At 51.2% G+C, this 16,388-nt stretch overlaps 1 protein-coding gene across 1 annotated transcript in view; it reads left to right on the forward strand.

The window, feature by feature from the left end:
- PRKD2 (protein kinase D2) overlaps positions 1-16,068 on the forward strand; it is a 30,830-nt gene extending 14,762 nt beyond the window's left edge. The window contains exons 8-18 of the mRNA XM_060000375.1: positions 116-233; positions 516-593; positions 1,998-2,256; positions 3,728-3,780; positions 3,926-3,998; positions 4,474-4,580; positions 5,466-5,627; positions 9,680-9,778; positions 13,562-13,829; positions 15,241-15,326; positions 15,659-16,068. Coding sequence (XP_059856358.1) covers positions 116-233; positions 516-593; positions 1,998-2,256; positions 3,728-3,780; positions 3,926-3,998; positions 4,474-4,580; positions 5,466-5,627; positions 9,680-9,778; positions 13,562-13,829; positions 15,241-15,326; positions 15,659-15,871 — 1,516 coding nt within the window. The 3' untranslated portion in view covers positions 15,872-16,068. The remainder of the gene's footprint in view (positions 1-115; positions 234-515; positions 594-1,997; positions 2,257-3,727; positions 3,781-3,925; positions 3,999-4,473; positions 4,581-5,465; positions 5,628-9,679; positions 9,779-13,561; positions 13,830-15,240; positions 15,327-15,658) is intronic.
- Positions 16,069-16,388: the final 320 nt, after the last annotated feature.

Raw genomic sequence — 16,388 nt, forward strand, 5'->3', positions numbered from 1 at the left:
CACCCCCCCACCCCCGGCCCCCCGAACAGGCCTCTAGCACCACCCGCCGCGGCCCCAGGCACTACTGCTATTTTCTGCTTGTAACCTCTCACCCCTTCCTCTCCCCAACCCTCAGCTCCCTGGGGTACATCCCCCTAATGAGGGTGGTGCAGTCAGTGCGACACACAACACGGAAATCCAGCACGACGCTACGTGAGGGTTGGGTGGTTCATTACAGCAACAAGGACACGCTGGTGAGTGGGTGGGGCGCGGTCAGGTGGGTGGGGCTAGAGTTGGGGAGAGCGGGGTTTGAGGGGGCGGAGCCGGTTGGGGTATGGAGTGGGCGGGGTCATGCTGAAGGCTGAGGTAGAATTAGAGGGGTGGCTGTAGGGATGAAGGGGGAGGGACAGGATTTAGGGGAGGGGCGGGACTAAGGCAAGGTCAGGGGCGGGGCGGGGGTTGGCTGGGATTAGAGTCAGAGCCCTAGCAGCATGTGGGGCAGACAACCTCAGTCTCTCAAGCACCTCTCCCAACAGAGGAAGCGGCACTATTGGCGCCTGGATTGCAAGTGCATCACGCTCTTCCAGAACAACACAACCAACAGATACTACAAGGTGGGCCTTCTGGCTCCCAGATCCCCCAGACCTCTCCTCTTTGTCCACTATCTTCTCCCCTCCTCTCCCAGTTGCTTCAGGCAAACACCTGCGAATCACACTCTCTGCCCACCCCTGCTTGCCCGCTTCCATCCCATCAGCAAGTGTCGCCCACCTGGATGCCCTTCCCCCTTGTTTGATCTCAGCTCCATCACTTTCCAGCTGGGGGATCCAAGCAAGTTACCTCACCTCTCTGCGCCCCACGTGTCTCACCTGTAAAAGGCCTCAAAGAATAGTCCTCGCCTCAGGGCTGAAGCCAGAATTCAAAGAGATAATCTACGTGGAGCAATTAGTTTAGGGCCAGGCGTATGTTAAGCTCCGTTAAACTCCCAGTGACTATAAGTGTGTTATCATTATAACTTTATAATTAATTTATTGAATTCTTTCTTTGTATTCATTCATCACCGCCTCCCATGCCAGCGCTGCATTCCCGCCAGTCTCCTCCACGGTCCTTCTTCTGCCCTTGTCCTCAGTCTTTTCCCACGCAGCAGCCAGAGGAGTCCATTAAAACCATCACAAGCTTCCAATGGCTCCCACTGCCCTTGGAATCAAACCCAGACACCTCGCTGTTTACCTGCACTGGAGCATCTTCCTTACCCTTCCCATGGCTGCTTCCTTCTTATCCTTCCCGTCTTCCTCAAGCCACTTTATCTAAAATACCATCCCCACCACAACGTCTCTGTCTCCTGGTTTTACTGGCTACATAAGTCTGTCTCTCTTTCTCACTCTTTCCTTCTTTTCTTCCTCCCTTCCTTTGTCTTTCAACACTTTTCAAAGCACACTCTTTTTCCTCCCCATAGACACCGCACCCTCTCTCCTCCCAGGGTCCCCTCTGCCTCCTTCCTGGTCTCCTATGTCAGTCCCATCCTCTCCCATCCACCCTCCACACACAGCCAGAGAGAACTACTCCCCACCTTGCACTAAACCCTTCTGTGGCTCCCCAAGGCCCTGGAGACAAAGCTCAGGCTCCTCCCTGTGGCCCATGAGGCCCATGAGGCCTGGGCCTAGCCTGATTTCATTAATTAATTTATTTTATTTTTATCCCTTATTAGTTCATCAAACATGGCATGCCTACTGTGTGCCAGGCACTATCCATGTAATGGGGATACGACATGTTCCTTGAACACAAGCCTTTTCTACCTCAGGGCCTTTGCACATGCTCCACCCACTCCTCCACCAGCTGGCCTCTTCTTACCTTTCCGATCTCTGCTTCAATGTAACTTCCACCAGGAGGCCTTTCCTGACCCCTCCATGCAAACCAGCCCCTTCTGCAATGACACTGGGTTCTGTGTGCTCATCTGAGTAAGTGGAGAGCCCCAGGGTCAGCCTGGAGCCCTCACGGGTGCTGGCTCTGTGTCCTGCCAGGAAATTCCACTGTCTGAAATCCTCGCCGTGGAGCCTGCCCAGAACTTCAGCCTTGTGCCACCAGGCACCAACCCACACTGCTTCGAGATTGTCACTGCCAACACCACCTACTTTGTGGGCGAAACCCCTGGCGGGGCCCCAGGGGGGCCCAGCGGGCAGGGGGCCGAGACTGCCCGGGGCTGGGAAACAGCCATCCGCCAGGCCCTGATGCCTGTCATCCTCCAGGATGCACCCAGTGCCCCAGGCCATGCGCCCCACAGTAAGTCCCCCACCCTGGGTCCCTGGGAGGATGGGTCTTGGAGGGCTTGGGTGGGATCCTGGAGAAGGGAAGAGCCAGGGAATGTCAGAGTGGAGAATGTGGCTTCTGGACTCAGCAGGCCTGGGTCTAAATCATTAAGCCCTAGACCTAACGTACAGTCTTGGGCATGTTACTTTCCCTTTCTGAGTCTTTTACCAGGGGTGCCAACTCCGCCAAACTGTGAGTTCAGACTTTTTGATTCGTGCTCCTTTGTGCCTGACCTGTGCTGGGTAATGCTGGGGCCACCGCTATGACCAAGACAGCTCAGGACCTGCCTTCCTGGTCCAGTAGGGAAGACAGACCTGTTCCCAGACAGTGATGACTCAGAGTGGGCAGGGCTGGGATAGGGGAGCCAGAGGGCTGTGGGAGCTCAGAGCGGGTGACTAACCCAGCCTGGGTGTCCCGGAGGGCTTCCTGAAGGAGGCAACATCTGAGCTAAGACCTGGAAGTTGAAGAGGGGTGAAATGAAGGGAAAGGAAGTGGGAAATCCTTTCACGCAGAGGCAGAGGATGATCAGGGGGTCCCAGGTTCCCGCCTTATGGAGCTCATAGTCGAGGGTGAGTAACAGACATTCATCAGGTCATCCTGGATGAAAGACAAGTGGGACGTAGAACATGTGCTAAAGGAATCTGACATGGCCCCAGGAGTAACATTTGAGCTGAGACTGAGAGATGAGGAGGGTTTAACTAAGTCCACAATGAGGGAAAGAGCATTCCTGGCAGAGGAAACTGCAAATGCAAAAGCCCAGAGGTAGGAGAGAACTTGCTGTATCGGAGGCCCAGCAAGGAGGCCAGCATGTCGGGAATACACACAAACTCTGCTTGTTTAAGGGCCTCGGCCTTCCTCCTCAGGGCACTGGGCGGCCATGGCAGGGTTTTGAGCAGGGGAAGGATGGAGTCAGGTTTGTGCTTCAGCAAGATCCCTCTGGCTTCCTTATGGAGGGCAAATAGGAGAGGGCGGAACGGGGCAGGGAGACCAGGGAGGAGGCTGAGGGGCGAGGGCCGGATGTTCCTCAGGGAGGGGACAGATGTTCAAATGGCAGAAGGATCAAGACTTTGGAAATGTCGGACCTTGGTTGGATTAGTAGTGGGGCAAATGCAGGGGAAGAGGCTGGAGTCAGTTTGGAGTTTCCCGCTGAGCCTCAGTTTCCTCCTCTGTAAAATGGGATCCTCACTTGGTGCTGAGATCACAGAGTGAAGTGCTCTGTGAACTCATTCATGGCCTCACTTTTGGAGCTCCTGTCTCACTTCCTCCTCTCACTGGCCCTAGGAGAGAGGTCTTTTTATGGTTTCCATTCTTCCAGAGGAGGAAACTGAGGTTCTTAGTGGACAAGTCAGTCAGTAGCCTGACTACTGGCTCCAGAGGGTGGAGTTATGGGTGAACGTGACCTTGAGCCTGGAGTCCCCTCACCTCCGCCTCCCCCTCTCCCCAGGACAAGCTTCTCTGAGCATCTCTGTGTCTAACAGCCAGATCCAAGAGAATGTGGTGAGACCCTGCCCGCATCCCACAGCCCCGAGGATGTGTTCCCCCTCCCGCTCCCAAACAGCCTCCAAGCTCTCCCACCCTCCTAGTCTCCTTGACCTCCCCATCTCCATTTGCACCCCTGGCCCTCCCTGTCCCCACCCTGCAGGACATTGCCACTGTCTACCAGATCTTCCCAGATGAGGTGCTGGGCTCGGGCCAGTTTGGAGTGGTCTATGGCGGTAAGGATGCTTCAAGAGCTGACCCAGAAAGGGGTCTTGAGCCCAGACCTTCCCTGTGATTGCCTGCATGCTCACCACTTTTTCTAGCTGATTAGAAAGCTAGATCCTGGGGGCAGATGGTTGCAGGCTCGCCTTTTCTCACCGGGAAAGGCCAATGACTTTTCTCCCGTTATTAATAGGGAAGGTAAATTCTATGCTGATTGGCCACAGAGCTAGATGCTAGATTCTGATTGGTTATATATCTAGTTTCCCATGTTATAGATTCCCCTCCTCGGAGCTCTGTCTTTACTTTCCACCTTTATTCCCAGGGCCCCCCACCCCTCGCATCTCTCCTGCGGACCCCTCAGAGCCCCCATGATGGCCTTTCATCCACCTCTGCCCAATTCCGGCTGTGTCCCTCTGGTGGGGCCTTCCTCTTGCCAGGACTGGAAGGTCCTGCTCCCCTCATCCCCCATCTCCCCTACCCCCTGCCCAGGAAAGCACCGGAAGACAGGCCGGGACGTGGCAGTAAAGGTCATCGACAAACTGCGTTTCCCCACCAAGCAGGAGAGCCAACTCCGGAACGAAGTAGCCATTCTGCAGGTGACCCCTGAGATCTGTGGTCCAACTCTGCCCCCCTCCCCACCCAGGAAGGGCCTTCCCTTCCCACTTGCTCCTTTGCCCCCTTGCCACTTCCTCCAGTCTGGGGATAGTCAGGGAAGGCTTCCTAGCGGAGGCACCATGCATGTTGAGACTGAAGGGGTAGAGAAGGTATTCTGAGCAGAGGGACCAACCCGTGCAAAGGTCCAGAGGTGAGAGGGAACACGAAGTCTTCTAGGAACTAGAAGGAGTTCAAGGTTACTAGATGGTTTATGTGAAGAAAGGTGGTGGGTGGTGAGGCTAGGGGGGAGGCTGGGGGTCACACCCTATGGGCTTTCTCCTGAGGGTGCTGGGGAGCCATGGAAGGATTTTGAGCAAGGAAGGGACAGGGTCAGATGTGAACTTTCGAAAGATCCCTCAGGCTGCTATTGGAGGGTAGGGGGAAAAGGTGTGGGGCTGGAACCTGTACCCCAGGGAGGAGGCTGGGTGGGGACCTGGGTGGGAGAGATGGGGTTCAGCTAGGCAAGGGCTGGGGAAGGGAAGGAGGGCAGGGATTTAAAAGATACAGATGTACAAAGCTCCTTCCCATTTCTCCACGCTCCCCTTCTCTTGTTCCCACAACCCTGGACCTTCACCAGAATTTCATGATGTAAAGATCCTTCCGAACACTTGGTGGCGCTGGAGGGGTGGTTCTGTCTGGGGCTGTGGAAGCCCTTTCCCCTCCCCCAATGGCACCCCCAGGGAAGGAACAGCCGACCCTCCGGGGATATCTGTCTTGTTTGTCGTCTGCCTGCTCCTATGGCTTGCCCTCTAGGGTCTCAAGTTTGCGGGTGACCTGGGTTCTGACCCCCGCCCCCCCTCCCACCCCACCCACCCCACCCACCCCAGAGTCTGCGGCACCCGGGGATTGTCAACCTGGAGTGTATGTTCGAGACCCCGGAGAAGGTATTTGTGGTGATGGAGAAGCTGCACGGGGACATGCTGGAGATGATCCTCTCCAGCGAGAAGGGCCGGCTGCCTGAGCGCCTCACCAAGTTCCTCATCACCCAGGTGCGCCTGCCCCGCCCACTGCCCCACCCAACGCCAGCCTCCCCGCCCAGGCTCCCCACCTGCCCTGCAAGACGCGCATGTGCCGTGTGCCCCCGAAGGGCAGGCAGACCTTGGGTGGGAGTCATAATAGCGAGTAATAGAAAACGTAATAATAGAGTAATAATAACAATCATAGAAAAAGTAATAGAGTGATACTTTTTAAATTATAATAGATTATAATAGAACAGTTAATAGAATAATAATAGAGTAATAACAATAGAAACACAATAGGATAATAAGTAGAAAATAATAGAGTAGTAATAATAACTTATTATAGAAAAATAATAAATGATTATCATTTTATATTTTTTATTACTTTATATAATGAGTCAGGTTCACTGGGCCTGACTTTATTCATGAAGAAACAAGGAAGGGGAGAGAGGCCTTTCTCTGAGGAGATCATTCATTCATTCATTTATTAAATGGTTCAACAAACACTGCCTGAACCACTGTGCCTGGCCATACTGGGCAGGGTGAGGACACAGCGGTGACCAAAATAGCCCCAGCCCTGGACAGTGATCCCCCAGAGTGGGCGGGCTGGGACGGGGGATGCTGATAATGAGGATGATAAATAATGTGGTCACTAAACTTTATTGAGCACTTACTCTATGCCAGGCACTGTTTTAGTTCATTTAATCTTCATAGCAACCTATGTGGTAGTGGTTATTATTACTCCCATTTTACTGAGGCTCAGGGACCTTATAAGTAACTTGCCCAGGGTCACACAGCTGGTGGGATTTAAACCTGGGAGCTGTGCTTTTACTGAGTAAAGTCAAACTAATTTGTGCTATTTGTGTGTGTGTGCACGTGCACAAGTGCATGCATTTTAATTGATTTCACGTATATAACGCTATGTTGTTCTGCTTCTTACTTCCACTTTAACAGTGCTTCTGGAAGACTGTTCTAGTTCAGTGTGTAGTTAGCAGGACTGTCTCTTTTTCTTAATTGCGCCCCATGACGGGTATCACCAAATTCCCCAGTTGCTGAGCATGTAGTTGGTTTCACTATTCCACTACTGCAAACAACATCCTGTGAACATTTGTCTACAAACGTCGACAGGTTCTGGTGGCAGAATTCAATAGAATACATTTCGAAGAGTAGACTCCTGAACCCAGGGAAATGTGCTTTAAATTTTTAAAAAAGATGTTGCCCGGTTATTCTCTAAAACCTCTTTCTTTTTTTTTTTAATAAATTTATTTATTTTTGGCTGCGTTGGGTCTTCATTGCTGCCCGCAGGCTTCTTATTGCGGTGGCTTCTCTTGCTGCGGAGCTCTGGCTCTAGGCGCACGGGCTTCAGTAGTTGTGGCGAATGGGCTTCAGTAGTTGTGGCGAATGGGCTTAGTTGCACCGTGGCATGTAGGATCTTACTGCACCAGGGATCGAACCCACGTCCCCGGCATTGGCAGGCAGATTCTTAACAACTATGCCACCAGGGAAGTCCTCTAAAACCTCCTTCAATCTTTGTTCTCACCAACAAAGTTTGAGGGTGTCTATTTTCTCACTCCTGACTAACTCTGGATAATATAATCACCAGGCTTTTTGTTTGTTTGTTTGTTTGCCATGCTGCATGGCTTGCAGGATCTTAGTTACCCAACCAGGAATTGAACCCAGGCCACAGCAGTAAAAACACCTAGTCCTAACCACTGGACAGCCAGGGAATTCCCAATATAATCACCAGTCTTTTTTTTTTTTTAATGTTATTTATTTATTTTTGGCTGCATTGGGTCTTCATTGCCGCGGGTGGGCTTTCTCTAGTTGTGGCGAGTGGGGGCTACTCTTCCTGGTGGTACGTGGGCTTATCATTGCAGTAGCTTCTCTTGTTGCTGAGCACGGGCTCTAGGTATGCAGGCGTCAGTTGTTGTGGCACGTGAGCTCAGTAGTTGTGGCTCGTGGGCTCTAGAGTGCAGGCCCAGTAGTTGTGGTGCACTGGCTTAGTTGCTCTGCGGCATGTGGGATCTTCCTGGATCAGGGCTCGAACCCATGTCCCCTGCATTGGCAGGCAGACTCATAACCACTGTGCCACCAGGGAAGCCCAATCACCAGTTTTAAAGGTGGGAAAATAATACTACATGTGCCTTCATTTGCTGGTTTAAAAATTATGGGTGAAGTTGAGCATATTTTCACATGTTTATTGGCCTGTGCTTTATGCACTCTTTGCCCATTTTTCAATTGGATTATTCTTATTGAATTGTAAGAGCTCTTTGTATATGAAGGACCCTGGATCTTTGCTGCTTGTGTTGTACCCATCTCTAATCCCAGTATTTCTTTTCCTCTTTATTTTGTTCATGGTTTACTTTCATTTTCTGGGTTTCACAGCCTTCCTAGAAAGATCTTCCCACCTGGTTGGTTCCACACCTGATTCTGGGACATGTTCTCTGTTGGTTGCAAAGTCCCCTGTGCTGGCTTCCTTTCTCCAGGCCCAGCACCCTTGCTCTCCCAAGCTGTGTGCCTTTGTCAGGCTGACTTGCAGGGTGCGGTTAGAAACCCACTGAGGCAGGCTCATCCAGACTTCAGGTGGGGAGAGGAAACTGCCTGCCTTCAGCAACTGAGGCAGTTTCTCTTTCTGGTCTTTCATCTCTTCCTCTCTTTTTGCCTGTGCTCTTCTCTCTCTTTCTCTTTCCCTTTGCAGATTTCTGCTTTTTGCCTCTTGCCTGCCCCACCCCAAGTCCTGTGCTAAGCCCTATACCTCATGAACTTATAGGCTTCACAACCACCTTTGAGGTAGGTATTACTATAATCCACATCTTACAGATGAGGAAACTGAGGTGGAGGGAGGTTCCTAGGTCTTGCCCAGGGTCACACAGCTACAAGGTCACATCGCTAGGTAGCTGTCTGGCCAAGGTTTGAACCTGGGTCTGTCTAGCTTCCAATCTGCCCTTTCTGTTCACCACATTTACTAGGGGTTGGAAAAATAAAAAAACTGAAGATCTGTAGAAGAGGATGTCCATATACGTCTTTGGATCTCAGTCTCCCTGTCTGTAGAATGAGGAGCTTGGACCTCAGCAGTAGCTTTCAAATAGCATTTCCGTACTCGAAAATCATCCAGCAAAAACAATGAGAAAGTACAAATACTTCAGTTCTAAGATATAGATTACAACTTCATGCTTATATCACTCTGTACTTCCTGTGTATTTTGTTTGGGTTACCTAGAATCAAGGAAAATCATGGCTCCCGTAGATTAGTGGTAACAGATGGTAACAGTTTTTTGTTTTTGTTTTTTTTTAAGTCAGCTCACCTTGCCATCATAGAATACTCTTAAATTAATAGATACAGCAGGAAAAGTTTTATTTGAAACACTCACAAGAATATGTCTGCTAACAGACCACCACAAGAATAATAACTAAAAACAGCAACAATAATAATAGCTCACATGGAGTGCTTGCTCTGTGCCAGACACTGCCCTAAGCACTCTATATGCGTCAACTCACTTAAAGCTCACAGCAACCCATGAGGATGGGTACTGCTATTACCCCCATTTTACAGGTGAGAAAACTGAGACCCGGAGAGGTTAAGAGACTTGCCCTAGGCAACAGGCTAGTAAGTGTGGAGCCAGGTTTGCTACCTTAGTAGGCTGGCTCTACAATCCCCCCATCTCTTAAAGGTGTTACGTTTAATTTATGACATGTCATGTTGGTATTGTTTCCATTTTTTTAATGGCTGAAAAATATTTTTTAAAAAATGGAATCACACAATAGTACCTCCTTGAAAGCCACTGCTTTACTCATAGCACTTTTTCATCATGATCCACATGCCAAGGTGTCTCAGGAGCTTCCCAAATCTCTGCTCCAGTTCAGCCTTCCTAGAATTGTATGTCCAACTCCTATCTCTGATGGAAATGGTTCTGGGGTTTTGAAATTCTTCGTTGGTGCTCCAGTGCCTCCCCTAGTGCTGGGGGGCATCTTTAGGGGTACAGAGTGGGGCATGGATGGGGTGTGGAGGGCTGGCTGCTGAGGGCAGAATCTTGGGGCAGGGACCTTTCTAACTTTCTTACTGGCTCCATTGCCTCCCCTCAGATCCTGGTGGCTTTGAGACACCTTCACTTCAAGAATATCGTCCACTGTGACTTGAAACCGGAAAATGTGTTGCTGGCGTCAGCCGACCCATTTCCTCAGGTCAGACATGTCTCCTCCTGATTTGGGGAAGTCCATCCAGTACTGGTGGTGGGTGGGGATTGTATTAATCAAGATAATTAATCAGACACAGAGACCCAAGATAATGGCCTAAATGAGATAGAGGCTTGTCTCTCACTCGTGTAGGGTCCAGCATAAGCATTTTTTTTTTTTTTTTTTTTTTTTTTTGCGGTACGCGGGCCTCTCACTGTTGTGGCCTCTCCCGTTGTGGAGCACAGGCTCCGGACGCGCAGGCTCAGCGGCCATGGCTCACGGGCCCAGCCGCTCTGCAGCATGCGGGATCTTCCCGGACCGGGGCACGAACCCGTGTCCCCTGCATCGGCAGGCGGACTCTCAACCACTGCGCCACCAGGGAAGCCCGAGCATAAGCATTTTGAGGGTGAAAAAGCAGCTCCATGGTGTTGGGACCACAGCTCCTGCTGTCTTGTGCTGGCCTCTCTATGGTGTTGCCTGGTCTTCATGGTCCATGATATGCTGCTGCCGCGCCCCCAATTGTGAAAAGATAATGGGGGTGGGAGGAAGGGAGGAAAGAAACGGGGTAGAAGAAATGGATACATGCCTTACCTTCCCTAAGGCAATACTTTGAAGTTGCATGGGGCACTTCTCACATCCCATTGACTGGAACTTTATCACGTGGTCATGGCTGGCTGCAAAGGGAACTGGGAAATGTAGTTTTCATTCTGGGTGACCATGTGGCTCATTAAAAATTCAGGATTTTTAGGAAGGGGAGAAGCAGAGAACAGATATCAGAGGGGGGCCACTGGTAATTTCTTCTGTGGGTCTCTTAGGAAAACAGTTCTGATGAGCCTCTGACTAGTCGATGAGAACCCCCTTGGGGCAGAACCAGATTAAGCAAGAGTGATGATTATAACAGCTACAGTTGATTGTGTGCCTACTGTGTTCACGGGCCTTTAGTTACAGGTTCTCATTTAGCCCTTCCACATCCCTGTGAATTTTTTGCTTTATTATGTATGTTTTGTGATTATTTCGTTTCATTTTAAAAGTTCATTTTGGTCACCAACTAAAAATTACTGTGTGCCTGCTTTGTGCCAGGCTCCATGCTGGGGCATTAGGAACTGTGGTAAGTAGAGACATCCCCATCTCTATGCCCACTGGTTTACAGCGGGTGTGGGGGGGTGATTTTGCCCCCCGGGGGACATTTGACAATGTTGGAGACATTTTTGGTTGTCACAACTGTTTGGGGGGGGGCAGTTGCTACGGGCATCTAAACACCCTACAGTGCACAGGACAGCCCCATAACAAAGGATTATCTTTCCCTAATGTCAATAGTGCAGTGAATGAGAAACTCTAACTTCGAGCAGTAATATCTACTAGAAATATAATGTGAACCATATGTGTAATTTTACATTTTCTAGTAGGCACATTTTAAACAGTGAAAAGAAACTGGTGAAATTAACTTTAATAATTATTTAGTATATCTAAATATGACAATTTCAACATGCAATCAGCATAAACATTATTGAGTTTTTTTTAATTAAAAAAAGTATATTTATTTATTGGTTTGTTTGGCTGCGCCGGATCTTAGTTGCAACATGCAGTATCTTTAGTTGCGGCATGTGAACTCTCAGCTGCAGCATGTGGGATCTAGTTCCCTGACCAGGGATCGAACCTATGCCCCCTGCACTGGGTGCATGGAGTCTTAGCCACTGGACCACCAGGGAGGTCCCAGCATAAACATTATTAATGAAATATTCTCTCTTTTCATACTGTGTTCCAAATCCGGTGTGTATTTTACACTTACAGCGCATCTCAATTCAGATATTAAATTTCTATCAGAAATACTCGGTTTTGTACTTAGATTTCATAAAATTAACCGTTGGGAAAGTAGATTGACACACTCAAGTTGTTCCAAGCGTATTTAAAAGTTTTCCAATAACAAAATCTAGAATCCCTTTTTATTTTTATTTTATTTTTTATTTTTGACCGTACCGCACGGCACGTGGGATCCTAGTTCCCCAGCCAGGGATCAGACCCATGCCCCCTGCAGTGGAAGTGCGGATTCTTAACCACTGGACTGCCAGGGAAGTCCCTAGGATCCCTTTTTAAATATAAATTAATTAAAATTAAATAGAAAGTAGTTCCTCAGTTGCACTTGCCACATTCATGTGCTCAGCAGCCACATGTGGCCAGTGGCCACCATACTGGACAGCAAAGATCATAGAGGGAAGAGCAAATGTTGATCAATTTGTCCCAGAAATGTAATTATATCTGTGATGAGTTCCGTGACACAGTTCTATGAGCTCACGTAACTGTATAGCCCAGTGGAGAGTCAGAGAAAACCTATCTGAAGAAGGAGTAGTTTTCTGGGGGGACAAGTGTTCTAGGCAGCTGGAACAGCCTGTGCAAAGGCCCTGTGGTGGAAAGATCTGTACTTTTGTTTTTTTAACAGCTTTATTGAGATATAATGCATATACTATACAATTCACCGATTTAAAGTATACAATTCAGTGGCTTTTAATGTATTCAGAGTTGTGCAACCATCACCACGATCAATTTTGGAATATTTTCACCACCACAAAAGAAACCTCATACCTCTTAGCCAACATCCTCCAGTCCCATCATCCCCCCAACCCACAACCACCGATCTGCTTTCCATGGATTTGTCTGTTCTGAGCATTGCATATAAATGGAATTAAATATATGGAATATACAATAATATAATATGTGGTCTTTGTGACTGGCTTCTTTCACTTAGTTAATGTTTTCAGGGTTCATTTAGGTTGTAGCATGTGTCAGCACTTCACTTCTTTTTATGGCCATATAATATTCCATTGTAAGATAGGTAGAAAAGCGTGGATCTTAGAAAAGGAAAAGATTATAAGGCCTGTCAAAAGGGCAAAGGATCTTAGGAAAGGGTGGTTTGGTTGTCACACTGAGATTTGGGTCAGGGGTTGGGGTGTGGCTGTTTTTGAAGGCAACAGAGGCTCAGGGCAATAGTCAGCCAGAGAAGGGTTTTGTGTAGGGGAGGGACAGTATGTGAATAGAGGTAGCAGCTGCCCGTGGACTGGTAAGCAGCAGACAGGACCTTGAACCCAGATATTGCTGGCTCTAAAGCCTGTCCATGACCCTAGACTGCCCCCAACAAGGGCAAGGTAAGTTCTCACCTGTTACCGTCTGGATACCATCGTCAGCGATTTACATGTTCGGTCCCATTTAATCCCCAGGGAAGCCTGAGCGGCAGCTGCTGTTAACATTCCCAACCCAGAAGACAAAACCCGTGCTGGGAGAAGTTAGGTCCCTCCGCTGAGGTCACCGAGGCTCGCTCTATGCCTGCCGCTGCTCCTAACATCTTCCATATATTTCAGTTCAGACACGCTACCCTTTAAGTAGGAACTGTTAGCATCTCCACTGTGCAAAAGAGGAAGCAGAGGCACGAGGAGGTTGAGACCTGCTCGATGTGACAGAGGCCAAGTGGCAGGGAGCCCTTACGGACCCCTCACTGCACGCCGGGCATTTATTGTCCTGTGAGTTTTAGATGGATCAACTCAGGGAATCCTCACGGCCGCCGTCTGATACAGGCGTTGGTACGCTCCCCCTCGTCCTCCTCCTCCTCGTACAGATGAGGAAACTGAGGCACAGAGAGAGGAAGTCACTTGCCCAGGGTCACCCAGCTAGCGAACAGAGGAAGCTGGATTCGAACCAGCGTTCGAGTTTGTCTGGAATACCGCGGTGGGGTACACTTGCGGAGGGGCGGGAAGCACGACCTCCACACACCCTCAGACCCTCTACCCTTCGCCTCCGCAGGTGAAGCTGTGTGACTTCGGCTTCGCGCGTATCATCGGCGAGAAGTCGTTCCGGCGCTCGGTGGTGGGCACGCCGGCCTACCTGGCGCCCGAGGTGCTGCTCAACCAGGGCTACAACCGCTCGCTGGACATGTGGTCAGTGGGCGTGATCATGTACGTCAGCCTCAGTGGCACGTTTCCCTTCAACGAGGACGAGGACATCAAAGACCAGATTCAGAACGCTGCCTTCATGTACCCAGCCTGCCCTTGGAGCTGCATCTCCGCGGGAGGTGTGGGACTCACCTGACCCTCGCCTCGGCCCCCTGGTGGGGGCATGGTGGGAAGAATGGGCGGGGCCGCAGGAGGGTTGGGCCCTAAAAAACAGCCTGGTGTCATGAGGGTGGAGCCTAGTGATGGGGCAAGGGCATGGGGAGGGCCGTCTTTTAAACAGGGAGGCACCAGGACCTGGGACGTTGGGGTAGGGACTCAAGAGGGTGTATGGAACCAGGGTCCCTAGACTCAGGCCTAGACTAGGTCATGTGATCTGGAAAGGAAGTGTCCTAGCAGCGCTAAGACAGACCCTTGCTGCCTTGGGGGCTAAGACTTGGCTTGTCTAGGGTGGGACCAGGAGAGGGACTAGACCTGAGAAAGCCAATGGGCTGGGGTGGCCAAGAGAGGGAACAGATCCTCCCAAGGCACTGGCTGGGGCCTGGAGTCTTTGGGGTTATGACCCCAAAAGGGTTAGTCCTGCAGAAGCGGTGGGACCATGGGGCAAGGTTAAGAAACACGGGCTTGGCTAATTTGCCGGCTATTGGGTCTGTGACTGGGATGGAGATGGGCCTGGGGCCATGGTGTTGGATCCAGTGATGGAGGGAGCTGGTTTAGGGGCATGGCTAGAGGAGGGGCAGGGCCATGGAGGATTTCTGAAGCTGTCCAGGAGAAGGACTGACCGGCCCTGAGACCAAAGTCACACCTGGAACCTGGGAGCAGGTGGAGGTCAGAGAAGCATATGGTGGCAGGGGTTGGGGGCCAGGATGGAGGCAGATCTTGGGATCTCTGCATATAGGGGCTGTGGCGTTGTGACCTGGTAGTGTGATGCGCCTTGGCGACTTCAAGATGGGCCTGGGAAAATTAAGTCCTGAGGCCGTGGCTCTGGGGCAAAGCCAAGTATGAGGGTGAGCTAAGGGCAGGGCTAAGATACTGGGGTGCATCAAGAAGCCTTAGATAAGTTAGAACAAGGGGCAGGTCCTGAAGCCAGAAGCTCAGGAGGACAGGAAGTGTGGGAGGGAGGTTAGTTAAGACAATCATTTGGGAGCTCCCTGCTGGTCTAGAGGTTAGGACTCCACGCTTTCACTGCTGTGGCCCAGGCTCTATCCCTGGTCGGGGAACTGAGATCCTGCAAGCCAAGATCCTGTATGTACTTGTGTATGACAAAACTTATGAAGGTGACATAGGAATGGGGAAACTGAGGTAGAGACTTGGAGAAGAGATGGAGGATCTAGTGTGTGTGCCTCGTGAGGGGTGGGGGTAAATGTGTAATTTAATGAGGAAATGGGTGGGTGAGTGATTAGTGCAGGTGACGCTTTCATGCCAGTGAAGAAGGAAGGCCTGGATGGCAGGCTAGTAGGCTGGGATTCCTGTTGGAGGAGGGACGGCCCCACACCCCGCAGGGCTTGAGCCGTCTCTCTCCTTCCGGTGCAGCCATCGACCTCATCAACAACCTACTGCAGGTGAAGATGCGCAAGCGCTACAGCGTGGACAAGTCTCTCAGCCACCCCTGGTTACAGGTGATGCAGGGGCGGGGCTGAGAGCGAAGTGGGAGGGGCTGGCCCATTGGCCGGGTTAGAGGAAGGGGTGGAGCCATATCTTACTGGCTGCTAAGGTAGTGAAGGAGGTAGGTACATTTTTCATGGACGTGGAACGTGGCTGAGCCTCCCATTGGCTGGGCTGTAGAAGGGGGTGGAGCTAATTGGCTGGGCAGGTTGTGAAGGGTGTGCCTTCACCTTCCCTCGTACCCGGCTTCTCACTGGCAGGGCAGATCATATGGGGGCGAAGCTCAGGCCGCTATTGCCTGCCCTTGGTGCAGCGCCCAAACTAACCCCTGTTCTCCTCCGCCCAGGAGTACCAGACGTGGCTGGACCTCCGAGAGCTGGAGGGGAAGATGGGCGAACGGTACATTACGCACGAGAGTGATGATGCGCGCTGGGAGCAGTTCGTGGCAGAGCACCCGCTGCCCGGGTCGGGGCTGCCAGCCGACGGAGAGCTCGGCGGGAGCCTCCCACCCCGGGACCACGAGATGCAGGGGCTGGCCGAGCGCATCAGTGTCCTCTGAGGCCTCGTGCTCACGCCCTGGCTGCCTCGTGATGCGCTCCTCCTGTCTTCGGAGAGGGGCCCTCCACGCCCTCCCAGCGATGAACTGTTCTAGGGGAAGCAGCTTCCTGCCCAAACTGGACACGCCCCGGGGGAGGGGCAAGGCGGGGCTGGGGGCAGGGGCCGGGGTTATTTACAAAGCTAATTCCCCAGCAATTAAAACGGACTCATCCCTGGCCCAATGGCCTTGATCTTTTGGCCACACCGCACTCTCCTATCATTAGTTTGTTGTTCACCCAGATGGAGTTCACCTGGAAAGAAGATGGGATGGAGGAGGGATGGGGGAGGAGCACTGAAGGGAGAGGAGTTTTGGAAGGAGAACTAACTGGGGTAAAAAATATACAGAGGGGGCTTCCCTGGTGGCGCAGTGGTTGAGACTCCGCCTGCCAATGCAGGGGTCAGGGGTTCCAGCCCTGGTCCGGGAAGATCCCACAGGCTGCGGAGCAACTAAGCCCGTGCACCACAACTACTGAGCCTGC

This window comes from Delphinus delphis, chromosome 20, assembly GCF_949987515.2.
Source record: "Delphinus delphis chromosome 20, mDelDel1.2, whole genome shotgun sequence".
In the NCBI taxonomy this organism is placed as follows: Eukaryota; Metazoa; Chordata; class Mammalia; order Artiodactyla; family Delphinidae; genus Delphinus; species Delphinus delphis.